Raw genomic sequence first — 27,797 nt, 5'->3', positions numbered from 1 at the left:
AAGTCACGTGTCCTTTTGTCTTCGCATGTCAGCCCGAAAATCGCTCATTTTTGTGATTTGTGTACAAAACATATGGAAATCTCATTTTTCAAATAAAGAGGTAAAACATTGGTTATTTGGTCTTGTTTAGATTTTAGGTGTTTATTTTGGGGTCAAAATAGTTGAATTATAGTTGGAAATGAAATAAAACAACAAAAACAATGAAATACATAAGTTAAAAAAACAAAGAAATACATAAGAAATTATCAAAACAATAGATAACATAAGGAATAACCCTGGTTTTTCAAATTTTTGTGTTGTATTATTATTCCAAATGGTCTAACAAATATATATAGAGAGAAAGAATGCTTAAATATGAATAATGTCTGATTTATGGGCAAAAATGTGAATTTAATGACCTTATTTGCATAAATTACCATAAATATGCAAATAAGTGAATTTTTCAAAAAAATTGAAATTACCATAGTATTCTATACACTTCACTTGACATGTATGCAAATTTTCGCGGCGATCGGGCGTTTCACGGCCGAGATCATAGGGGGGGGGCCTTAGAAGCCCCCCCCCCCCGGGCTATGCAGTTTCAAAATAGCCCGCGCTAAATAGGGTTAAGTTTGACACTAGAGAAAGAGTGATGATTATTATGCAATCTTCACTTTGACTAGATGATACATTATCCTCATCGCTGGTGGACGCTATTTTGAAACGGGTAAGGGTAACTATGTTGGCAACGCTCTCTCCGTTCTGATTAACAGACAACATGGAAGTGAAAATGACATCATATTTTGCATGTAATATAACATGTTCTAAGCTATGTACTGTACGTGATATCCTAGCATGAACCAAAGCAGTATACACCGAGAGATAAGAGGACAATGCTGATCATAACATACATTTTTGAACGATTATAAAATTACGGAGGATTTTTTACCATCGTGCTTTTGGAAGAAAGAAAAATGGAAGCGCGTCTCTTTTGAAAAATGCTGAAAACATGGACAGAGAAAAAAAGACGCTGGAAATGTATGGAATATTCTCATCGATGATCTTAGTAGAAGGATGTGCATTAGAATGGATAATGTTGGATTTCGTCGTGTATTAGAAGCTGATTATGCGGCTAAGTTATAATCTTTTGAGGCAGATGGGGACGAGCTCCTTTATTTTTCAACCTACGTGACTAAACCTTGAACAGTTACGCATCGACTTACTTCGAGATTTGATTGAGACAACTGATGATTTAAATACAAATGAATTTGCCGTAATTTGGACACGTGGGAGCTTTAACCTTCCAATATAATATGATTGAAGTTCAGCTAGTTCAGGTTATAAAGGAGGACAGTTTCGACGCTGAGTTCAAGAATCGGACAAGCCTGTGCAAATGATGTCACTTTAATTAACCGAAATTATAAGTGCGCTTTCATGAAGTAGTGAAAACGAAATGATTTCGCCTTGCAATGTTAAGCTTCTTTTAAAATACACATTTGTATTTTGTTTTCACCCCTGTTCACGCATTACGCATGGAAATTTAAATCATGTACATGTATTTTCAATGCATAATGATATAATAATATCACATGAGCGTCTAAATCTATCTTTTATTTGCACAACATAAGAGCCAATCAACAAACAAAAACAGGAACATGTAAATAATATATCACCATGGGAACCTAAATCTTGAAACAAACAAAGTATTTCGTTCTTTCAAATATCATCTGCTGATATTTACTAGTTCGAGTAGCATGATTATGAATGTTTAAGGCATTAACTCTTGAATGCAGTATTATACATTATGATTATGTGCCTTTTTTGTAGAAATCGAAGTGCATATTTATAAATGTGTCATTTACCATATTAACCAATGCAGTATCATTATGCAATGATCATGAGTTATATTTTATAATATATTTTGTAATATATGTGTTTGTAAATATGAATAATCTGTCGAGTGTATATCTTTATGAGAATATCATATTTGTAGAAAAGTGAAAAGCTACTTGAATTGAATTATGAAAGAAAAACGCTTATTAAGGCTCTTTCTGATAAGACGTGGTGAACCGTTACGGAATTTCACAAGTGTAAATGAACGGTGTCTGCAAGCAACTAAAGCCCTATGACTATTTTTCTTAGCTCTGTGTTTTAAAGCGAATTACACCTTACGTCATAGTTTAAAAAAAAACGTTGTTGACCGCTTCATATTTAAACGAGGCTTGAGTAAGAATTATATATACGTGTGACCTGTATTGTAACCAAAAAGGGTAAAGTACAAATAATTAAGCGCTATTTGCAACGGCAAAGATATTTTGTGGTCATATCTTACGTGGTCAATATTTGTGATTACGTCATTCAAAACGGGCACCCCGAAACGCAAGCATTTTCTTTCGCTGTTCATTGGCTATTCCTCCTTCAATTGTATCTAAACGTATTTTTTATAAATAATTTGAATGCCGAAAAAAAGAATATAATAATATGTTCTTAATTCTACAGAATTAATGGATTGCTTGAAACATCCATTAGCATACTTAGGGTAGAATTTTCTCTCATAAGGTAAACTTGTGAGGTGTGAAATGGCTTAAGGCTTGACATTTTTCTTCATTTTATTAGGTTAATTGGCGCAAAATGGTCCTGATGTATAATTGCACCCAGCGGCTATGCCTTACATCATGGACCTACTATACTTAGATTGTCTCATGATGTTAGAATTAATCGACCTTTTGATCAAGATTGATATCAGGGGGCGTTTCACAAAGAAAGCCATTAGCATCTTTGAAAATAATTTGTAAAAGTTATTTTAAAAGGCATAAAATGTTATTTCAAATCATTCATTATTTGAATAATCAACGAGATTTCTTGTTCTTGATGTGTCATGTATGAAAAGTCTAAAATACTTGAATTATTTTATTTGAATATATTTTATTTTAAGGCTACAAATGGCTTTCCATAATATTTAAGTCCAACTTGGAGATGAGTTCGACTGAAGATCTTTGTGAAACACCCCCTGATCTTCTAACAACATTACAAACACGTTTATAGAAAGGAGAGAAGGTATACAATATTGTGTATGTGTTAATATATTTGACAGTGACGATTCTGTCTATTTTCAATTTTGTGTAAACATCCGCCATGATCATCCGCTAGTAATCTTGTTATAACATCCACAATGTTCAAAATAATTTCATAGTAGATTTAGATATATCTTTTACGTATTCTATATATCTAGTACCTTGTGGTAACATGTATGCTCCAATTTCAGCTCTTCATATCAAATTAAAAGAATATGTTTACATTATTTTTTTAAACTGTACATTCAAAGCTGTATTTTGTGGTGTTATAATAATAATAAATGTTAGATAGATTTATTTAATTTCTTTTTGTGCACGCAATAGGAATTATTCGTGATAGAAGCCCATTGTTCTTTGAAAAACTATCATAATGTTTGGTCTAGACCGATAAAGAGTCTCTAGAGAGAAGCAGTGAGGAATATAGAGGTTTGTTAACTGAGATCGGTATCACTAGCAAAGTCTGACAAAGCACATCCTTTCAATAAATGAACATGAGTTATTTTCATCGCATTTCAAATTTAAATTTAAGTTTCGCTTGCCTTCTCGAATCATTTGAATGATATAACATGATTTAAAGAAATATCCATATTGATGTTCTTTCGTGATGTTTACGTAATTTCAACATAATCTGATATCCACTGAAAAGGCGATATTTTTGTTTCACCCAACTACCTCAGTTGTATATTATTCTAGGAGGTGATTTAAGCGTTTGCTACCAAACTCTCTTGTTGATAGTTTTAATCACTATAAACGTTTAAAGTCGTTGATTGAAATGTTTAGTACGCTGGATTAAACCCTTATAGGTTTGATTCCAGCATATTAAAAGCGTCGAGTGGATATGTAACCGGACTGTGGATCACAAGGTCCGCGGTTCAAGTGCCGTCGCGGCACTAATGTCCTTTGGCAAGACATTGATCTACATTTGCCACTCTTCACCCAGGTGTTAAAATGAGTACCCGGTAGGATGCGAAAACTAATGTGGTTTGATTAGCAATGGCGCTTGTAAAATGGCGACTGGCTGGAATGCTCCCCAGGGAGTGGAAAATGTGCATACATTGTGTTGCGGGTAAGCCTGAATCCGATGACCGGGGTAATAATATGTTCCGCGCCTAACAAAGTATTAGGCGCATTATAAATGTGAGCTGTTATTATTATTGTTATTATTGAAACTCTACCATTTTGAAAATGTTGTCAATCCTCGGCAATTTTAAATGTTGATTAATCATTCAAGCTTTTTTGTGCATAAACGTGTTATAACCGTTATACTGAGATAAAGTTCATTAAAAAATATCTAAGAATGGTGAATAGCTTATATTGGATGTAGTAATCCCTTTAGCAACTCACTCATGGAACTATACTCGGATGGAGTAATTATCCATTAGCCCTTCGAAGAACATTTTGGTTCAAATCCATTTTTCATTCACAAGTTCATGGACAAGTAAATGCACTATTTATCGGGGAATTCCTTGCCCCAAGAAGAAAATTGTTTAGATCAAAATTCTAATTTGATTGTCATAAATAAGGTTGATGATCTGCCAAGAAATAGGTATCTTTGGTGTTGAGGATATTCTTAGATTAGCATCATTCCGACGAGGGTGGTTGACTTCTCTTGACTTCTCTACCGTTCACTTTGTGGAGGTGTCGTGGCATACACTCTGAATATGACGGACAAAGAAAGAGGACAAGATATACAGTTCCTCATTCTACCCTCAACAATTGCTGGGGTAGACAAAGGAACATCCCTTCACTACTATTGTGTAAAAATGTGTAGAACAGGTGAATATGCATGTGACACCTGTTCTACACCTTTTTTTTAGATAATAGCAGTGAAGGGATGTTCCTTTGTCTACCACAGCAATGAGGAACTGTATATTTTGTCCTCTTTCTTTGTCCGTCATGTTCATAGTGATAGTGGTTCATTCACTAGACTCTCAACCCAAGGGATTCAGGGTTCGAATCCCAGCCCGGCAATAACGTCCTTTGGCGAGATATTATTCCGTATTTGCCACTCTCTACCCAGGTGTATTTCCTGGCGGCAAATGCTTGGGTAACAAAAGAAACTGCAGGGAACAAAGGTAGATCAGAACATCAGCATTAATACTGATGAAGCTACCCTGGTTGAATCAGAACCAATGAATATTATTGTAACTATTAGTATTATCATTAATACTCTTACAATACTCTATACAAGTTCGGTTAATGTTTCAAGAAATAAAAATGACAAGAACACCCCTCCCGCTCCCCACCCCCAGGAAATACTATTGTAATTCAATGACCTAATAATGGCGTTACTAATGCCATGACCTGTCATGAAAATTAAGTGACCACATGCGACAATATTCTCCTTTAAAAATGATTTTTTTTTTTCGGGGGGGGGGATATAGTCTTCAAAAAGCATTATTGTGAATATTGTGAAGGCAAAACTTAGTTTGTTTCCAAGAATAGATATATATCTTTTTTATGCAATTAAACATTTATTCTCCAGGTATTTTGTAACTTGCGCCTTGCAGTAGAAATATATTATGAATTCAATTCAATGTGAATATTGGTATTTGATAAATATGTATATTTTATTAAAGTATTCACTCCAAAGTGCCCACTTTAACAACAGAAAAGTGTGCTTTCGTTTTTATTACACCAGTCCTGTGCTTTGAAAAGTTGTTCACTTGTTCGAAAGGACAAGATTATACTAATTTATTAGATGATCATATATTCCCGAAATAGTTTATTTCGTCATATCATTCTAGACATATATTCGTAAATCCAGCTATGAGTAGGCCTAAGTGTATTTCATATATTTTATTTTGATGGTTTTTATTTTATCATTCATTACTGCAGGGTCATGGGGTCGAGTTACACTACATTTAAAGGCACACTGTCCTACTTGTAGCTACTTGCTCCCTCTATATAGAAAACTTCCTCAATCGGTGCCTGTTGGTCCCCCATGATTATCTTTTTCTTATATTAAATGAGAGCTGAGTTAATGTGATAGCCACCTGTCGCAGTGACCTCGCTGGCTCGCTGGGTGGTCTAAGCCCTTCTAGCTGAAGTAGTAAAGCCTGCCTCTAAAGATACTGTTGAACATTACCGGTTTTGCATTCCATGCAATGTATCGTAATTAATTAATCATTAATTTACTGCTTTTGGAAACATATATATATATCAAAATAGAAAAATACAAATAAATATATAAATAAATATATAAAAAGTAATATGTAATCATAGGCGTGAGACGGAAGGATGACACGGGGAAGGACATAATGAACTTCTACTATTTATTAGACAATTCAGCTTTCAGCTTTTTGGCCTTCTTCAGGTTGTGAAGATGAACATAAATATGGCATTTATAAATATATTTCTGTAATCACATCGATGTGAACATAAACATAATTTATTGGAGGCGCGATGGCTCAGTGGTAGAGCAGTGGTCTCATTACCGGGAGCTCCCGGGTTCAAAGCCAAGTCGATGCTCTATTGCCAATCGGTAAGGCATTATTCCTCATTACCAAGTCCCTCTGAGAGGAGTTAAAGCCATCGGTCCCCTGGGGCCTGTTTTTTCGAAACCAACGACAAGACAGTCATAACTTCATCCGCCAACTACGGAGATGTCTCTGATCTTCCTAAACCGTTTCACGAAGAGCTTACAAGCTAGACATATCGTGAAATCGATACTATCTGCACGAAGAGGTGCCGAGACATAGCCTTAGTCGTAATTCCACTCGATCAAAACAAATTGAAGGGAATCTGTGTAGATTATACAATAAAATTACTATAATACAATCGTGAGTATTTCATTTCAAGACCGTTGAATCAGAATTGTTTTTTGGATGGGCACCCCCGAATAATTGCATTTGATACTAAAAGGGATAGTTGAGTTCTGTTGCAGAGGGCGCTACACAAAATAATGTTTTTGTGAGATAATGAAAATCTGAGTGTCAAAATATGTTACAGAACATAATTTTTAAATGACAAAATCATCTTTGTTTGATCAAAATTTGATCCGTAAGGACTCGTAAGAAAAGTCCGTGTATGTGAAGGGGGTATAAGCAATCTAACATCATTATGTTTGTAAATTACTCAATAGTCCTAAATCATTTTTATCATTAATGTATACATCACTGACATTGCTCTTCCTCCTTTCTATCATATGACAAGAAGGATATTATCATTAAATCACATATGACTGATTTGAAACGAGTCGATGATTGTTGTTTAGTTTCGAAAGACAAAGAATTTGGGAATATCAATTATCGAAACTCATCATTTGAAGCCTGATATTCACATCTTCCATTCCATGATTTTAAAGCTAGCCTAAATACCAACCTTTCACACAGTTAATTAAAAAGGTATTTCTCAAGTTAATCATGTATAGGGTTTACAGACAATTTACAGAGCGCTGTAAGAATGTCAATTATTTATATATTTATTAGCCTTTCTGTTATGTGCACATTAAGCAAAAGTAATTCAGGATTATTGAGTAATGTAACGAAAAACTTGAATCTACTTTTTTTCAGGGACAACATAAACAGTGAAGTTTATGCTTTAAGAAAAACGGTAATGAATAATAATAATCTATAATAAAGTATGTTTTTCTTAAAAAATGGAAATATCTCTTCTCTAAGTAATACACGACAAAGTATCATATAAACAAACTATTCTGATCATGAATACTTCGATGATGTACATATAAATTGTACATATGTCATTTCGTCATTGAATTGTATATAATAATACATCGAACCAATTAATAATTATTTTTGTAAATCATGTTACCATCATCATCATCATCATTATACGTTTTTCTTCAAAAATGGAAAGACCTCTTCTCTGAGTAATACACCACAAAGTATCATATAAACAAAATATTCTGATCATGAATACTTCGATGATGTACATATAAATTGTACATATGTCATTTCGTCATTGAAATGTAAAAATATATCGAACCAATTAATAATTTTACAAAAAATCATGGTACCATCATCGTCATCATTATACGTTTTTCTCCAAAAATAGATAAACCTCTTTTCTGAGTATTACACCACAAAGTATCATATAAACAAACTATTGTGATCAGGAATACATCTATGAGGTACATATAAATTGTACGAATGTCATTTCGTCATTGAAATGTAATAATACATCGAACCAATTAATAATAATTTTTTTTAAATCATGTTATCATCATCATCATCATTTTACGTTTTCTTCAAAAATGGAAAGACCTCTTCTCTGAGTAATACACCACAAAGTTTCATATAAACAAAATATTCTGATCATGAATACTTTGATAAGGCACATATAAATTGTACAAATGTCATTTCGATTTGTTACTTTATTCGACGTTAAATTCTTTTGAAATGTGTAACATTTGCAATGTTCTGTTTGTTATATATTTGTAAACATGCAAAATAAAAGGGAAATCAAACAGAAATAAATAAATCAAGTCAAATCAAATCAAATCATCATTATACATTTTTCTTCAAAAAGGGAAAAACCTCTTCTCTGAGTAATACGCCACAAGTATCATATACAAAAATGTTCTGATCATTGAATGCTTTGATAAGATTCATATAAATTTTACAGATAATTTTTTTTTTCTTGAAATATAATAAAGATGATAACAAATAGCAATCACGTGGTTGCCCTAATATGTGGTGATGTGGTGCAAAATGCTCGGGATCAGGAAAGGGGGTTCAGCCAACACCAGCCCACTCCTCCCCTGCATAGTATTCCACGCTAACATAATGTTCTCTTAAAACCTTATTCTTGCTTTAAAAAATATTGAATAAAATGCCTCTGTGTTTGGTGCCATCTTCTGCATCCTTAGGGAGACTGACGGCAGCATCATTGTTGGTGGAGAGCAACATCATCGTTAACCCTAAGTATCTTTGCTGGCATCAGTTGAATCGATAGTAACACTAGCGGTGTCAGCATCCGTGGTGGAGGAAATACCATCACCTGTCTCAGTGACATTTGTGACAGGTGTATCAAGAAGGAGACTGACCGTCACGACATCGGTGCTTGTTGCATCACGATCCGTGTCCTTCTTCTGTTCCTCGGTGGAACTCTGGATATCTTTGTTCATTGGTGGTGTGACTTCTTCCTCAACCTGGCTAACGTCATAGGTCGGATTGAACATACACATAGAATCGGGATCGTCTTTGGTAGGCAACAAGTAACTACCCGAGGCTCCTGGGCGCAATTTGCTTATCATGCCAGATGACGAAGATAGCGCCGTCGAACTCACCATATCGCTGGAAGTGCTTGCTTCTTTCTTTAGGAACTTGTCGAAACAAGTTAGCCCCCATTTCTTACGGATGAAAGGCTTCCGGACGCAGTAGAGTAGAAAGATGAACAATCCTTGGAAGGAGTTCAGGACGACGAAGATTGGTTGAGCCACCTGTTAAACGCAGATGTTTCATAAATAATAATTAGGTTTATGGCATTCTCTCTCATGTTCTACAAATACTTAATATCTAAAGAGGTATTGCTGGTGTATCTAATCATTATAACTGATTTCTCAAGATACTTTTAAGACGAGATAGATACCACGCAGTTGCCTTTACCTGACTGAATAGCGGGATTAAAAGAAGATATCCGGTGATCCAGGTCAGCCCGAGCAGGAACAAGATGCAGATTGCGTTCTGGACGCGTTCGATAGTCTCTCGACGTTCTGCCTTAGCCTCTCTTTTCACCCGACCAGCGATGTTAGCTGACCGGAGCAATTGTCGAACCACCAGGATGAAGATGACAATGTTGATAAGGAGGATGATGGCCATGGGAATCAAGAGACCACCGATTTGAGCCCAGAATTGTAGAAAGCATCTATCGATAGTAATATGCATTTTGTAAATAGACTGAGTTAAGTCAATTGATACTATCTAAGTGATATTTTTTTTTCCATGGTCCTTGAAACATTTTATCGTAAATGATTTCCCATTATATAGCTTTCCTGTTCCAAACGTAACCTACAATATCCAAGATTTTAGTATGTGTGGTGAGTGTATTCGCTTGGTGGCCGTCCTCAAGCTTGGATCACACCACATACCCGCGAACGTGATACTTAATTACCAATTCCAGATCATAATTACAAACTTGCTAACTTATGAGATACCTAGATACCAAATGCCCCAAAACCAGAGTAAATAACAATGATAACAATTTATTAAAAAAAAGGTTCTTATAAAACATTTTCCACCGAAGTCTCTAAGCGCTAAAGGCAAGCCTTGCCCCGGGGTTGCATCCTTCTTGATCAATGCAACCCCTGCGCCAGGTAAGAACCATGATGAAGTACAGAAACGTAATTTGCTGATTCCGAAATTTGAAGATCATTAGGTATACCTAATGATATATGCAATCCAATATTCCAACTAAACTTTCAAACATTACCACTTACAGATCATCATGAGCATAAGAGTCTCTAGCAATAGCTCCAGTAAGAACCACGATAAGTGCAGGAATTCCTGTAATGACATACGTGTATAAAGAAATTTACACAAACATGACTAAAAATACGAATTCATGTGCACTGTTGGACTATAATCCGTTCTAATGTGATCTTTCCATAATTATTCTCCATTTAGTTAGCATGGCTAAATGAATATAATATATCCTGCCAGCGCTCTTGAATTATTTTGTTAGTTAAAAAGCAGAGAAAATTAACGATTACCTTTTTATATGAATATTAAAAGACAGAATTACATTTGTTTGCCCATTCATCATTGTTTGTATTGCTGAAGGTTTATCGTAGCAAACCAGGTTGTCACACTTTGCCAACTCATTGTTTTATGCCTAATTTCAGTACCTAAGTGTATGAGTATAAAGAAGTTTGTCGGAGGATTCTGATTTACAGACATTATATCTGTTTGTAAAAACATGCAGACACTTCATGTTAATGGTAATCACTATTCCCAGTAAAAAGATATAAGGAAAAAAATATCGTACCCCACGCAGCTAAGAAAGCCTTAATCATGAAATTCTGGATGTAGGTGTTAAAGATCTTCACAATAATGAGGTAGGTATTGTACCCTTCCACACCCATCCATGCAATAGAGGACAAAACGAAGTAGTGAACTAGGGCCGTCAGGAACCCGCAGGGTCCAGCTTGGACCTCACGATAATCTCTAGTAGAATCCAGAGAGATCATGATGACAAATGTCGTGTAGAGACATAGCAATGTCAGGCACAGACAGATGAAGATCTTGTTAGTCTGCTTGGTCCTCAAATCCCTATCAAGATTGCAACATTAAAATAAGGTTAGGAAAGCGTCGAAGCAATATTGTACCAAACATGTACAGGTTTACCATCACCTGATTGGCAACACAGAAGAAAAAGACAAACAACAAGAAAAACAAACTGAAATTGAGGGGAAATGTTTGTAAAATGAAGGAGATTACGTGATTGTGCTTTACTTATGTATCTCTTTTATTAATGTGCACAACCCTCAGAATAGCCACGCATGTTAAATATAAAATAATCTGAGTCGAACTATTCAGGACGATGCAAAATTGGAAAGTAGTAAGCCAAAGATGTTCGAAATGAATATGCCTTTTATACCATGCAAACTGCACACTAAGAGGCAAAGGATTTGATCTACGAAGTTATTAGAGTATCAATGTAGAATATATATGAACAAATTAATATTAATTGTAACCTATTTAAGACCCTCGTTACTCATCCCTTACATCACCAAGCAACCAATGATATTATGGAAGTTTCTCTTCTTCTTCTTCCATTTCTTCTCCTTCTCCCCCTCCCCCTCCTCTTCTTCCGTCTATCATGACTTGTACATTACTCCAAACAGAAGTGAAACCAAGCAGAACTGTCATGCAGGTTTATACGTATTTCATCTCATTTGATCAAGAGATACTTTTATTAAAAAGGTGGTTATTTTAAAATGCATGATTATTTAATGAATCCTAAAAATGCATCTGTTTCATAGTTTATATACCTATTCCACGTTCAAAACCTTCCAAATAAAATTGAAGATAAAACGACAAGAGACTAATTACGCATTTTGTCTCCATTGTGTTACATTAATGATTGCATTATTTCTTCTTAATGGGCTCACTTGTTCCACAGGTAGGTTGCCAATGTGACAAGAAGACTGAAGATAGAAATACAGCATCCGATGTAAGTCAGGATGTTGTATGCCTCGATTAATGAATCCTCCTGTCCATGGATATCCTGTAACATGAAAGAAAATTGAGCCCAAACTGAAACATTTACTTCAAATGCTCAAATAAAACTAATTACTTTACCATTAGCTGCCATATAGTCTCTGTGTCGTTAATTGAAAACTGAGAAATGTGGGTTTTATTATGATAGAAGTGGTGGAACCTTGTATTAAGTCATTTACTACCTTTCAATCGAGACAAGAATGTTAATATTATTCATACCCAGTTGAAGACCAGCTATATACTCCATCGTTCTTCGGAAGTAATGGGGGAATTGAAAAAGAGGGAATTGTATAAGGGGAAGAGGTCGAATAGTGACCGCTTGTCCACAAACACTTGGTAGTATTGTTACACCTGTCTGGAAAGAAACTAGCTAGTAGCCGTTTCCATTCGCACAACCGCAGGCGTGATATACTGTCTCCCACAATATAGTATATAGACCATACTATTTAATCTGTAGGCCCAAGGAGTTAGTAGGACCAACTATACCCGTCGGTCATCCAGCGTATTATCACGCTATATAGCTCTAGGTAACCTACTGCGTTTAGTTAGTCGGGTTATAGTGGTCGGGGTAGTAGTTAAATGGTGATTATGTATATGAAAACTGCCTAATTGATTTTCACTGACCATTAAAACAGCGAAGTTGGTAAGATGATCACACGCACAGCGCACGATCTCCTCATCAGAGCGATCATCGGATGATGTGATTCCAGAAACAAGAACACACCCATCTTGGGACCAATCTTCCTGCTCCTCATCCCAAAATGAACACATGGGATTCACGTATCCAGGCTAAACAACAATAACCAAAAAATAGCAAGAAATGCATATAGACCCATAATAAAATTTGTTAAATAAGGCATAAAGGAATAATGAATGATAGTTTTGATTGGTTTACTTTAAAGCCCATTTATCATTAGGGGAATCAAACACAAGAGTGAAAAACGAGTGAAAATAGATTGAAATACATATAATGTTTACATTTTTCCCTATATATGTACGTCTTCAAATAAAATTATCTATGAATACTGCTAAAGGCAGATTGCAGTATAATACGTATACTATGTTAAAAAACGTTATTATGACATTTATTGTAATAGGTCTTACCATAAGTGTAGTGAAGGTAAAGTTGATGAATTCGGTCAAGGCTGCGACTTTCCCTTGACCAATACTGAGAGATATCACGGGCGAGTTAGCTGATCGATTGAAGCCTTCATTATCTGCACTGATTGTGCGCAATGATTTAGAAATGAACAGGGCTGAAGTTGAAAATATATTGAAGTTGACCCGAACGTATTCACCACTGCCATTCGACGGCGATCCTGAGAGTGGGGCCGTGGACGAAATGACGGATGCAACTGAAGGTGGAATGTTGACCTGAGCGATGATGCCTGGTCTCGTAGCAATGACGTCATCGCGGTCATCTTGGGTCGGAGCATTGATGGTAATATTGGCCTTGGTCAGGTCTGAAAGACCGGATCCAGCTAGCGAAAGCACAAGACCACGCATTACGTCGCCAGCAGATACACTCTGGACCTGTTGTGTGAATTAGGACTTCAATTATTATTACTAGTATTATTATTGTTTTTATTATTACATTAATCATCATCATCATTGTTTCTTATATTGCTATCATTATTATTGTATTATAATTTTTATGTATTTTAATTTTGTTGTATTTACAAAAATATCAATATTATTAATTTATCATTGTTATTATTATTATTATTATTATCATCATTATCATCTGAAAATATGGAACTGGGAGAGGACACCTTTGTTCATCCAGAGCCTTCGCTTTGAAATATTCTCCATTGACAAATTCGTAAAAGCAGATCAGTTGAGGTGTTCAAAAATAATCTAAAATCGTTTCTATTTGGATTGAAATATAATTAATTATTCCCTTTATTTCATTTGTATGTAGTTTGTATGAAATTAAAATGCTTCTATGTGACTTCTCCTTCGCAATAGTGCACCTTGAGTATTTGATTTCAAGTGGCTTTGGCGTCTTACAAATCGAATATTATTATCATCAATAATCTATTTTATTATTAATTTGATTATTGTTTAAATATTTTTTATTCCATTAGATAAATTGGTGTCATTATTGTCACGATTATCATGATTTTTGATATTGATATTTTTATTATCATTATCATAATCGTTGATGATGATTGAAAATGAAGAGATTAGCACCATGCACATAAGCTCAAGTAGAGCATCCCACAAATTCAAAACATGAAGAATCCTGCACACATACATGCAGAAAATAATAATGATGTTATTTGGCAGATATTTTTAAAACTACACAACTGCATACAGACAAATTGTGAAATTGTCGCGCTTTACTGGACACCAGATTGAATGGGACCACAATGAATGAATGACAGTGTCAAGTGTTGTTTAATTTTTTTTTTATCCATGCAAACAATTATATATTAACTTGGAAGTGAAATTCTATATTTTAGTATACTGGTGGATATCTAATAAATGTTATCGTAGCCTATGATATAAATGTAAAATCACCTGTACGGCTACATTTGGCTGCTGAATGTTGAGCATCCCACCATCGGCAACCTCAACACGACTGATTTGCTCCTCAAAAGCCTGGATAAATTTACTTATTGCCCCACCGTCTTCCTCTGCGGCTTCAAGTTCCTCTGTTTCTACCTGAGCTATATTGCTCACAATACTCGTTATAGACTCTGTTACCTGTCAATTCAAACACAAAGGATGACGATGATTTTAGCTATAGCAGGAGAAAGTTGCCAAATCTCGGAAATAAAACTGAATAACGATAGGGTATTAAATAACATGACAGTCTTAGCACAGCTCTTCTTTTAAAGCTGTTACACAACTTCTGGATGAAGCAACTTTCAAGGGGTTAAAAAGATATGAAAGGACAATGAGAGACTTAAATCTGTCATATCATAATTAAGATATTATACAAAATTAAAAGAAAAAGGGCCTGTACGGGGTAAGGCTCTGGTAAATTCTTCATGCATCGTAGTTCAGCTTCAAGGCGTCCAATATTGTTCAAAACCGGTTATAGGATTTACCTTTTTACATCTTTAACAATGCCATACATGGTATTGGAGGGAAGGCTCCAATTTTTGTACTATTCGATGATTATCAGAACCTAATAAAATTCATCAACCATCGAAAATTCATGTTCAATAGGATTGGTCTGGCATCGTTCAAAATACCTCTTCACTAGTAAGATTTTGCTGCACAATGTTTGATGTTATCTCTGCCACAAACGTGATGTCATCTGATGTGATATCTTCGATGTTGGAAGTAACAGACGATACTTGTTGGCTCACTTCACCTGCATTTTCTTCACCTACGATTACCTAAGATTTGAGTAGAAAACTTCTTTTATTTAATACTATTTTATGGTTTTAAATGCCGTATTTAGAGCTACCGAATGAAGATAAGTAGGCATGTTGCAAGTGCTTCAATTTTAGTATTGTCAATGAATATGAATAAAAAATCGTCCAATACATAATTCCTTTAAAATAATCAGTATAATTGATTGACCATGGGCTATTTATTACCTGTTAGGCATGATTTTTATAGTTTTCAAATGTAAAGTAAGGATACACTTTGAAAGAAGAAGATGAGTGAGAAAGAAACATTAGTGTTTATTTTGTAAAAATGACGTACCAAATTGGGTGAAATATATGCAATGATAGGTCAACTTATATTTAAAAAAAATAAATATATCACATTTTTAAAGGTTGTAATGATCAGTGGTATCTAAAATAAACTAAACACAATGACATTACATATTAAGATTATTAAAAACAAGCCTCTTTTCAATGTTCGAAATTTGAAAAGAAAATTCCAAAAACCTGTGCAATTTCTGTGAGAATATCTGTGACATTTCTAAATGGTCCACAATTATCCACAGGTTGCCACTGGCTCTGGGTAATACCATCGCCGATACACAGAGCCCGTCCAATCGGTTCATTGACTGTTCGGTATAAAAACAAAATACACATATATTTGTATATATCAACAGAACACTGGCAAACAGTTATTACCAGATACGAAAAAGGAAGGGGATATAAATGTAAAGAAAAACTGTCTATGATAGAAATGTCCTCAAGTAATTCATGATTCTGGAACTATTCAATACATTCATCAACACGCGCGGATCTAGAATATTATTTTGGTCAGAGGGCTGGGGGCTTGGGGTTTCTGCATTCGTTTTCTACGTGACCCTCGCTTTAATTAATTTGTATTCATGAACGCAGTTTTGGGGCTTGAATATCTATGGGTAGGAGCTTTTAGACCCTATGCCCCTATCTTGATTTGCTAGTGTTCAATAATGAAGTGAAAACAAACTACATCGAAATAATATCGCTAGTGATATTCGTTTGTCTCGCAATGTATGGTCAAAAAGGGATCTAAAAGATCACGACGTTTCGTGCGCCGCTGCAACACTTCGTCAGGTGATAAAATCTAATGTAAGCAAGCGTGTTTTATACTCTACAGGTGGTCAATTAATCCAATCGATAACAACATTGGCTGAACATCCTGATATCAAGGCTATTTTGGAAATGATATTGCGAGTAAATGAGTCTCGATCGCGCAGTAGCCATTCATTAACACGTTATAAAAAGAAAGTAATTTCTTGCTGCGGATCACCGCGCCATATCTAAACTACTTTATAGAGAAATTATCATATTTATCGTGCTATTCAACCTAATCCCCCGTACACTTCCCCAAATCAAATATGAATGAAAGATCATAAAAACCAACCTTGAGTAGTGTTGAATGGACACGCTCCTGTTGAATTCGCCCATGTTCCATTGTCACCCACCGGAAATTTGACTTTTCCAAATCGAGAAGATATCCATGAGATATTCTGGCAAATAGCTACACAAAAAAGAATGAACAAAAAGTATTGAAAAAAGCAGTCCCTAACAAATTTCAATTCCATGTTTGTTTATTTGATTCAGATTGAATTGCTGCAAATCGTGCAGGTATTCTGTTCTCCCAAAAGTGGCCAATGCTAGGGAAGTTTAAACATGCAGCAAATAGGCGACTTGTTTAACTGGCCAATGAGCGATAGTTAAGACGGATAGGTGAGAAGGCGAATTGTCAAAATTCTTCAAGGCCCAATATATTTAGGTAGAAAAGCGAGAAGGAGTGTATAACAACTCACTAAGGCGCCTTTTCGTCTTTGTTTAACAACTCGTCTTTGTGTCTTTTCGGTCTTTAACACAGCACCTTCGTGAGTTCTATCCAATAGTCTTCAAGAATTTGACTAACCCTCTGACATGCAACATATCCTGACATTTTTTCAAACCATGATGATATCTATGGTTTTCTTTGAAGGCGTGACTGTGCAACACCCTCTAACAGTGATTAACATTAAATTTTCCCAACCATTTTAGAATTATCCCAACCGTTTTTACATGAAAAAAGACATAAAACAGGCTATTAAAAATATGTCAACACTTAAATGTCTGGAATGGTATGTAGAGCCATTTTATTGCTTTGTGACGGTTTACATTCACCTAAAATCAAATTAAGTTGCTATAATATAGTTGGGAGAATTATGGAATCGATCGGATCAGTTTTTCCAAATTTGTATCATTAATAATGGTCCGTTTTCACTTAAATTTTCAGGTTATCTTTATTTGTACAGCTAGCGTTGAAGTCATTACCTTAGCACCACATTCTCTCATCTTAACAATGTTACCAAGTCATGGCGCATTATAAATATTCAATATTATTATTATTGTTATAAATTGACTTTCAGAACTAAATGTATATCAATGAATGAAATTATTACCGTTATTTTGAACTGAAATAGTGTTTGAATCGAGAAAACCTTTCGATTCATTGGCTAGACTATCAAGAGATAGACCAATAAGATCTTGTGTCTCCGTTGCCGTCATGTTGGTCTGCTCGATGTAGATATTCATGTCAGCTTTGACGCTTCCTGGTCTTAGGGCTCTGCATACTACTGATAGACCCTCCAACCCAGTACTGGTTCGGAGGCCTTGCTCCACCTTTACACAGATAAAAAACAACAAACAGAAAAGATAAAACGTTTAATTGATATTTCCCCTTCCATTAAAGACTGATACTCTTTTGCAACTTCTTAAAGTGTACGTCATTACCCAAAACCATCCGCAAGCAATATTGTGTTCATACTATTTTCATAAGAGTATACTTGTAATAGAATTGCATTTTTGAAAAAAACTTGAAGAACTGAATGAAGTATCTGTACCGTAAGTACGAAGCGGTGCTATGAAAGAACTGAGATGACCGTTCGAATGTTTGAACGGCTTTTGCTGGAATATAAGTAAGCATATTATGAAGTTTTTACAATCATAAAAAAGAAAGTCGAGTACTTGAAAAGATGACAAGCAATTTATGAGCTTAATCGTTCTGTTGTCTCCGTTTGAACACGTTGGAAGAATGTCATAGGAAAAAGTGTCCCCTGTGAAAAATGGTGCATCTCTGACCAAATTACATGATAGTAATAAAGATCATCACTGACTAAAACCTCGTCGCACATACAACAAATGTATTAAAATGATTAGTCGTACATGAATCTTGTGGGTTCAAACTTGCAGGCTTATCAACAATTCGTCGCTGTTTTCACGAAGTGACGGTAGTGAAAAAAAATTGCATTCACTTTGCGTGACGATTTTCCTCACTACCGTCACTTCGTGAAAACAAGGACGAATTATCTGAAACAAGTATGGTCATAATCGATTAAATATTTGAAAAGCTATTTGTCACAAGGGAGCTCACAGAATTCGCTTTGACCAATAGAATGTTACCCTCGACAGCATCATAATGTGAAGGTCTCCCAAATGCAGATTTTACTCAAGTTTGTTTACAACAGCATTAATGGTTGCTGATCTACATGTATTTGTCACAAGAGAAGCCAAGTTTGCAGGTAAACGGATGAAGAAGGCCTTACTGATCCTTTAGTCTTGTCTCCACCATAAGAAAAACTGAAAATGTTTATGCTATATGTACGTGCAATCAGCCTTTATCTAGTCTTTGCTCGGTAACTGGTTGCACAACGTACTCGCACCTTATAATTTAATTGTATATTTTAGACCCAAAAAAATTATTAGGCCTTGCCTTACAGAATATCACAAGAACGGGATAGGCCTTTCCGGTATGCACCAATTATTTGTAGGGTATACTTACATATGTGCCGATGTTGAGCGCCGTATCTCTATAGAGTGTAGACGTTTGGTCATAAAGCTCATCGCTGAATGGAATGGCAAATCTAGCATTCAAAACCATTATATTGGTCAGATCTGAAAATAACAAACATACACATCGAGAATCAATGGCACAGATTCAGGGGAGGGCACTGGGGAACTCCCCCGGCCCGCAGAGGAGGGGGACATTCTCCTCATGATATTGACATATTGAAACTGGTTGTCCGGCAGTTGTTTTAAATACAATTTTTTTCAAGAGGGCTGAAAGCAAACACATGCAGTTATTAACTTAAAGTAGCTTTCAGAAAATGTCTTTACATACGAATTTCATATCAAATCAGTACTTTTTGAGAACATTTCTCTCATACGTAACACATAATGTACCCATTATAATCACGTTCGTTTTGTAATACGCGCTTGTATGTTTCAATTGCGATCGACTTTTGTTTTATTTCTTATTTTCACGCGTAGCATTAAAAATAAAAGAAATCCCTTTTCTGTACAGAGTCTTTTCCAGACAAAACGAAACCGAGAATTATCGATGTTTTACTATAACTTAATTACAATTATAATTAATAAATGACACATATTCGTAAAGTTTAGATCCTCCTTTCTCATTTGATGCAACTCATATGATGCATATTTCACGCAAAGAGAAAAATCACATTTCTAGGAAGTTCATTTTCTGCCCTTTCATATGACACCTCAATCAGGAAAAATGAGCCGGGAATAACAAAGTTCTGTTCGTTTAAAGTAATGCTTGCATTTCTACAATTTGATTAAACGAATTCGTTTTCACTGGCTGCCTGTCGTAGCAACAAACGGAGTTGACAAAAGACTTAATTCCGTTTCGTTGAAGATCATCCATGCACAAAGAATACGAAAGACTGGCTGATCTTAAACAAGTTAAGTCTTTTGTCAACTCTGAGGAGGATCTAATGCTACGGTCACAAAGGTTCGAAAGAACGATAATAACCTATGAATCTCCCTGTTTTTCCATTGTCTTCCCGAATTTCCATTGTCTGAAAACCGTTCGTACGGCGTTCGTAGCAGTTCGTAATGGCATTTGTGACCGAGGTTTATGCTTTACAAATATGTGTCATTTATTAATTATAATTGTGATCAAGTTATGATAAAACATCGATAATTCTCGGTTTCGGTTTTCTCTGGGACGCACTGTATATACACTTTTTTTCCTATAAAAGTTTGATAAAGACAAATGCAAATAAAGTTTATTTGTTATAAAGTCGATGTAAATGAATTTTGAATGAATAATTTACTCATTATTTGCTAAGTTGCCTAACAAAGACAAAGTTTTAATACTGTTTAATATTGAGGATGTATAAGTCTTTAATAACGTATGCCTGCTAGCTCCGTGCTCCCTTCGTGAAACTTCTCGAAATCACAAAGGTATTCCATGTGTTTCGAGGGCAGAGATGATATCTGGCTAGAGTGCACAGGTTACATTGATTAAAGGCTAGACACAACCTTAGATTATGTTTTTTTTCTGTGATTTGCTTCAAGCAAAGTTTTTACCTTTGACATATACCGATGCTCGCGTCGTGTCTAAAATTTCTTCATTTCTCCCCAAGCCTCGGCAGAAGTAATACCCGATGTCACTGAGCGTGACAGGAAAGATCATCAAAGGATTCTGATTTTCACTGTTAGGCAAAAGGACATCATCTTTGTACCAGTGGTATCGCTTGGCATTGTTGAAACTACATGTCAGCTCCACATAGGCATTGGTGTTGACTATCTGGCTAGACGGATGGACAGAAACCTCCAAAGGAACTATATTCAAGGTAGCAATTAGAACATATGACGGTAAATGAAGTAATCTTGTTTTCAATATTGATGATGATAATGATATGATGTTGACAAAAATAATACAAGCGATAATGATGATAAACATAAGATGAAGAAGGCGAAGAGGAATAAAAAATCTAATACAAATGGTTATAACAATAATACCACTTCTAATTATAATAATACAAATTGAAATATAGCTAATACCCTACAACACTTCTATTCTTAAAAATGATTATAATATCAGTTGAATTTATATATACCAAGGGATGCTCAAGGCACCTACAAAATACTATTATGATTCCTACACTGGCTAGCCTAGCTGCCCTAAGGCCCTGTAAGCATTCAAGTAATACATTCCTAGCATGTTTCAATTTTCTACACCTCGGTAGATAGTGACAAATGTCTTGTCAAAAGACAGTGGTCACAAACCATGCGATCCAAAGGAGGTAGTATAAGCTCCTTGGTGATCCTCAGTCCGGTGACGTATGCACAAGACCATGTTTAACATGTTAAGGAGGACTGGACTTCTTAGATTTAATTCAAAGATTAAGCGAGTAATGGTGTCCAGGCATGATTGCTTTTTTTATATTTAATCCTTTAGGGTTAGGGTTAGGGTTAGAATTAAAGTTAGGGTATGCGGGGACAACTCGGTCCGATATTTGCAGCGGGGCCGAGTTGTCCCCGAGCCAGCCCGGATCCTTTGATATTTATTCAAGTATACAATAGAACGACATGAATTGCGACAACGTATGAATAAAATCCCCCGCCCCTCCCCAGAGAAGGAAAATGTTCTAACATTTTTTGTCATATCCAGGGATGATGTAAAGACATGTGATTTACTTGTTCAGAATTATAAAGGGGGTTGACTCATTTCTGAGGGTAAAACATTGTGTCAAAACACTTTCCAAATGTTGGTTCCTATTCACCCGTTTTTCGAAACGATGTAAATCATGGATCTGCAAGACATAATACCCTTAAGATGTATACAAGTAAATCCAAACATATGACTTACGAGTTGATTCATCACAATGATTCCCCTCATAATGATCTTGGCATTCACACTCGTACTGCCCTTGTCCAATGGGACGACAGACACCGTTGACGCACGGGTTTCGTTGAATGCATGGATCAGCGTTACCTGTCAAAAGTTAATTTTAGTAAAATTGTAGTAGCATAGAACTTACAAATGAATGTTTGCAGTTTTTTATCCTTAGTTTCCTTGGCACCAGCGTCTACACATAGTGTTATGATGTATATACTTTGAGATATCTCAAAGAAGAAAAACATGTGAAGATTCAACCACTGACAGCTCTTAACAAAAGTCACGGGCGACGGAAAAAACCGAGATAACTATATTTTCCCATGGTCTATTTTTTTAAAGGCTCATAATTTCGAAATGATAATTACCCATACCTGAAGGTTCATGATTCTGAAAATTAAATAGGGTTTATTCAACTCAGAAGATTCGTAATTCCGAAAATGAAATGGGGTTAAATATTCAGAAGGTTCGCAATACCATACACGAGATCGGGTTCTATTTTTTATGAAATTACGAACCTTCGGAAAGATGGACTCATTTCATTTTTTTTGCAATTACGAATCCTATAATAATTTCAGAATGATCAACTTTTTTTCTATTTCCAGAGTCTGAACAATTGGGAAAATGCCATGTTGCCAAAATAACAACGCATTTCGCTGGAGTTTATATATGTGAACGTGAATAATATATGCATATTTACATACATACGTACATAATTTTGACATGTCAGTATATGTGTCTTTGCATTGTGAAAATGGCTTCCTAAATTCCCATTCGATTTAGCTGTAACGCTAACTTATTTGACAGTTTGGGCCGATGAATGGATCCATGCAAATACACTGGTAACCGATTTCAGTTTGCTGACAAGTACCTCCATTTATACAGGGTGTTGCGAGACAGGCGTTTTCTGAACACAGACAAGGAAGCAATGTAATGAGTGGGAGACGGAAATAATCATCATAAGACTAATTCCTGAGATCCACGTGGTTGGTCATTTCATTTGAATTTAATGATTAAATGCCCTTCAATAAAATGTTATGTCGATAAATTATAACTATACACCTAGTATATTGAATATTTCTGCGCTTAATTTACGTGGTTATCCATTGCTGTTTGGCATTGGAAATGACATATATCAGGTGTGACAAATTTTCAAGGCTGCTTACATAGGCTATAACCACGTGACATTCAGAGAACCCAAATCCTTAAGTATACAATAGGGTGTCTAGCTTTAAACCCCTAACACAACTTGACCTAACCCGGTGTTGTGCCGGATGTAGTACCTAGTGTGGCTCCCGGTGTTGTTGCAGGTGTTGTAACTGGTGTTGTTCCATGCGTAGTAGCTGGCGTTTGTCCCGGTGTTCTAGCTGTTGTAGATCCGGGGGTGTTGGTTCGAGGTGTTGTGCCTGGTGTTGTTACTGGTGTTGTTGATGGAGTGGTTCGAGGTGTTGTGCCTGGTGTTGTTACTGGTGTTGTTGATGGAGTGGTTCGAGGTGTTGTGCCTGGCGTTGTTACTGGTGTTGTTGATGAAGTGGTTCGAGGTGTTGTGCCTGGTGTTGTTACTGGTGTTGTTGACGGAGTGGTTCGAGGTGTTGTGCCTGGTATTGTTACTGGTGTTGTTGATGAAGTGGTTTGAGGTGTTGTGCCTGGTGTTGTTACTGGTGTTGTTGATGGAGTGGTTCGAGGTGTTGTGCCTGGCGTTGTTACTGGTGTTGTTGCTCGAGTGGTTCGAAGTGTTGTGCCTAGTGTTGTTACTGGTGTTGTTGATAAAGTGGTTCGAGGTGTTGTGCCTGGTGCTGTTACTGGTGTTGTTGCTGGAGTGGTTTGAGGTGTTGTGCCTGGTGTTGTTACTGGTGGTGTTGATGCAGTGGTTCGAGGTGTTGTGCCTGGCGTTGTTACTGGTGTTGTTGCTGGAGTGGTTCGAAGTGTTGTGCCTGATGTTGTTACTGGTGTTGTTGATAAAGTGGTTGGAGGTGTTGTGCTTGGTGTTGTTACTGGTGTTGTTGATGCAGTGGTTCGAGATGTTGTGCCTGGTGTTGTTACTGGTGTTGTTGATGAAGTAGTTCGAGGTGTTGTGCCTGGTGTTGTTACTGGTGTTGTTGATGAAGTGGTTCGAGGTGTTGTGCCTGGTGTTGTTACTGGTGTTGTTGATGAAGTGATTCGAGGTGTTGTGCCTGGTGTTGTTACTGGTGTTGTTGATGCAGTGGTTCGAGATGTTGTGCCTGGTGTTGTTACTGGTGTTGTTGATGAAGTGGTTCGAGGTGTTGTGCCTGGTGTTGTTACTGGTGTTGTTGATGAAGTGGTTCGAGGTGTTGTGCCTGGTGTTGTTACTGGTGTTGTTGATGAAGTGGTTCGAGGTGTTGTGCCTGGTGTTGTTACTGGTGTTGTTGATGCAGTGGTTCGAGATGTTGTGCCTGGTGTTGTTACTGGTGTTGTTGATGAAGTAGTTCGAGGTGTTGTGCCTGGTGTTGTTACTGGTGTTGTTGATGAAGTGGTTCGAGGTGTTGTGCCTGGTGTTGTTACTGGTGTTGTTGATGCAGTGGTTCGAGATGTTGTGCCTGGTGTTGTTACTGGTGTTGTTGATGAAGTAGTTCGAGGTGTTGTGCCTGGTGTTGTTACTGGTGTTGTTGATGAAGTGGTTCGAGGTGTTGTGCCTGGTGTTGTTACTGGTGTTGTTGATGAAGTGGTTCGAGGTGTTGTGCCTGGTGTTGTTACTGGTGTTGTTGATGAAGTGGTTCGAGGTGTTGTACCTGGTGTTGTTCCTCGGGCTGTTTCCGGTGTTGTTCCTGAGGGGAAAAATAAATGTTATAATCATTAATATAAATCTAAACATTTACGTTCTAGATTTCTCCGCTTTAATACAATAGGGTGTCTAGCTTTAAACCCCGGAAACAAAACTTGACCTAACCTGTTGTTGTGCCGGGTGTAGTGCCTAGTGTGGCTCCCAGTGTTGTTCCTGAGGTTGTTTCCGGTGTTGTTCCTTGGGGGGGGGGGGGGGGTGTTATAAGCATTAATATAGAACTAAACACCTATATTCAAGATTTCTGAGGTAAATTTAAAAATGCGATTTTCAATAGCTTGTTCTGTGGGAAAAATGGAGCTATTGGCCTAATAAACACATAGGAAAAGTTTGGTGCTTTTGTAAGCTCTGTCCCCAAAATTCTAAAATATGGGCCTAAAAGACCTGATTAAGGACATATATGTGCATTATAATACATGTTGCAGAACCCCTGATACTATACTCAATGATTCGATCTTGAAAATTGGTGAAAAAGAAGCCTTATTGATATCATAATAGGAACATAGTACCATCCACCCAGGTCAAGAATTGACTATCAAAATGCTGTTGAAAGGTTAATATATAGAGTAACTGAATCAAACCAAGTGTCCATTGTGCTTGGTGGTATTAATTATAATGTGTTTTGTAAAATGGAATCTTAGTTCATTTGTAAACTTTCTAGACAAACTATCATGCAGCAAATGATAGAAATACCCGCTCGAGTTTCCAAGACAAATAGCACACTGATTGATATCTTTGTCACAACTGTTCCTTATAACTTATTTCAAAGTAATGTTTTTCCCCTTGGTCGGTGCTACTATAAACGTGTATATACTTTACGGAACTTATGCAGACACAAGTTCCCCCAAGAATGATTACCTATAGATCTCAAAAAGTCTTCAACAAAAATACTTTTCAAAGGGAGTTGAGTTGCTTGCAGTGAAATTGGTGTCAGCATGTAGAATGACTTTCATTATTCTTCATAACCATCGCTATAAGCAAGAATAGTCAAAATTTTAAATCAATTAGAAAAATTGTTCATGCTTCAGTTGTATACAACGATAACACTATATCATATCGATCTGCTTGAGCTAGATCTTTTCTAATACAAACAGAACCTAATCTAACCTCTAAATTTATAAACATCTTAAAATTATGTCTATAATGCAACGAAATACAATTTCATTGACCTCATGTCCTCTCGGAGTATATGCATGCAAGATGTTGTAACTGACAAATGACAAATAGCTCTCAATAATTTACGTTGGACAACGCCCCATATTGTCGGTGGTCACCCACCTTTATCTGATCAGAATAGGTCGCCAGCTCGCCATCGTCTTTATAACGTGTGTACGAACATTCAGTGTATGAACATTCAGTGTAAGTTTCGTTTGATTCTGTGAGAATTTTTTTTTCTTTAAACCAGAACTCACCTTTATCTTTAACTGAGTACGGATTGGCTTGGACTGCCTCGAAATGGCAAATTTACCCGATCTAAACTTGATATGAACTGACTGTGGACGTGTTACAGACAACGTAATGAGGACTGTTTATGAACGAACAAGGATCGTATTATAGATATTATTTATACTTTCTACCCCGACCACAACCCGTTTTACAATTTTCGAGGACGGTTCCAGAACGGAAGAGAACTAGTTTGGTGTGATGGGGCATAGCTGCTTCTAATTGATGCTCGACCACGGCACGCTGTAACACGTTTCTAGTAGGATCAAAGTACGGCAATTCCGTTCATAGTACGACAATTAGTCCGTCTGTAGTACCTCCCCCTCGTACATTGTCACACCGTCTAATTGCAGGACGGGGAAATTTTTGAACTTGCTCAAAGTTCAAGAGCACTCTTTCGTATAGCCGGTTCGAGCCAATCAATGGAGTTCTTAAACATATCATAAACAATTGCTATTACGTTTAACTCCATTCGCACACAGTTTGAGCCCGTTTGGCGACATTTTCAAGAACGTAGTGAGAACTAGTTCGGTGTGATGGGGGCTTAAGGTCTGTCCAACCGTTTACCCATATTAACATCTCGGCCAGGAAGAGTGTGCCGGTTGCCGCTTCGCATCGTCATTGGGTCAACCCCCCTCCCCCTTGGCAAAAAGCTATCTCCGCCCCTGTTGCCTTGCATTGAGCGAGATTGATTGGAATACTGTATATAATGCACAAGATGTCAATTTGTCGCTACTTGCCTTTGAATCAATGTTTTTCTTTGTGTGTAATAAATATGCCCCAGTTAGGGGAAATAGAGTGAGAAGAAATAAGTCATATTGGATTGATGTACAAATATTGAATTTAATTCATGAACGAAATTATCTGAAAAAGTTGCCAACAAAAGTAAAAGAAAAGAAGGCTGGACAATTTTTAAGAAGATAAAAAATTATTTAACTGCGAGAATAAAATCTGACAAAAGACTAAAGTTGCAAGAGAAAATTAAAAACTCGAATGGTACGTTAGGCCAGACTTGGAAAAATCTTAATCTTTTAATCCCTCGAAAGAAGAGGAGTAACATAATTACATCGCTAATGACGGATTCAGTAGAAATAAATGATGCGCAATTAATCGTCCATGAACTAAATGAATATTTCATCAATATATGACTAGATTTAGCCAATAAGATGATAAGAGATGTCAATGATACTGACTCACAAGGTCACGTGACACCATCTGCGTTGAATTGTCAGTTTGAACTTACTACTGTTACAACAAATAATGCTTCAAAAC

At 36.3% G+C, this 27,797-nt stretch overlaps 2 protein-coding genes across 2 annotated transcripts; both read right to left on the bottom strand.

Moving 5' to 3' along the window:
* Positions 1 to 8,934: 8,934 nt before the first annotated feature.
* Positions 8,935 to 22,668, bottom strand: LOC100892997 (adhesion G-protein coupled receptor G6). Its single transcript, XM_030989399.1, has 16 exons — positions 22,657 to 22,668; positions 22,256 to 22,381; positions 20,971 to 21,214; positions 19,418 to 19,530; positions 18,078 to 18,258; positions 17,000 to 17,116; positions 16,087 to 16,208; positions 15,439 to 15,585; positions 14,759 to 14,944; positions 13,340 to 13,768; positions 12,860 to 13,024; positions 12,127 to 12,242; positions 11,001 to 11,284; positions 10,453 to 10,519; positions 9,623 to 9,881; positions 8,935 to 9,456 (listed from the first exon to the last, which is right to left on the bottom strand). Exons 1-16 carry the CDS (start codon positions 22,666 to 22,668, stop codon positions 8,935 to 8,937), a joined length of 3,090 nt encoding a protein of 1,029 aa, XP_030845259.1.
* Positions 22,669 to 23,645: 977 nt separating this feature from the next.
* LOC115925473 (putative GPI-anchored protein pfl2) lies at positions 23,646 to 27,141 on the bottom strand. The gene is made up of 4 exons (XM_030989398.1): positions 27,093 to 27,141; positions 24,608 to 25,068; positions 24,174 to 24,541; positions 23,646 to 24,132 (listed from the first exon to the last, which is right to left on the bottom strand). The coding sequence occupies exons 1-4, from the start codon at positions 27,139 to 27,141 to the stop codon at positions 23,646 to 23,648; spliced, it is 1,365 nt and encodes a 454-aa protein (XP_030845258.1).
* Between the last annotated feature and the right edge of the window lie 656 nt (positions 27,142 to 27,797).

The sequence above is a fragment of the Strongylocentrotus purpuratus genome, unplaced genomic scaffold (genome assembly GCF_000002235.5).
Source record: "Strongylocentrotus purpuratus isolate Spur 01 unplaced genomic scaffold, Spur_5.0 spur5_scaffold_18, whole genome shotgun sequence".
Classification (NCBI taxonomy): Eukaryota; Metazoa; Echinodermata; class Echinoidea; order Camarodonta; family Strongylocentrotidae; genus Strongylocentrotus; species Strongylocentrotus purpuratus.
The sequence above is the reverse complement of the archived record's forward strand: the minus strand, read 5'-3'. Positions and strand labels throughout refer to the sequence as shown.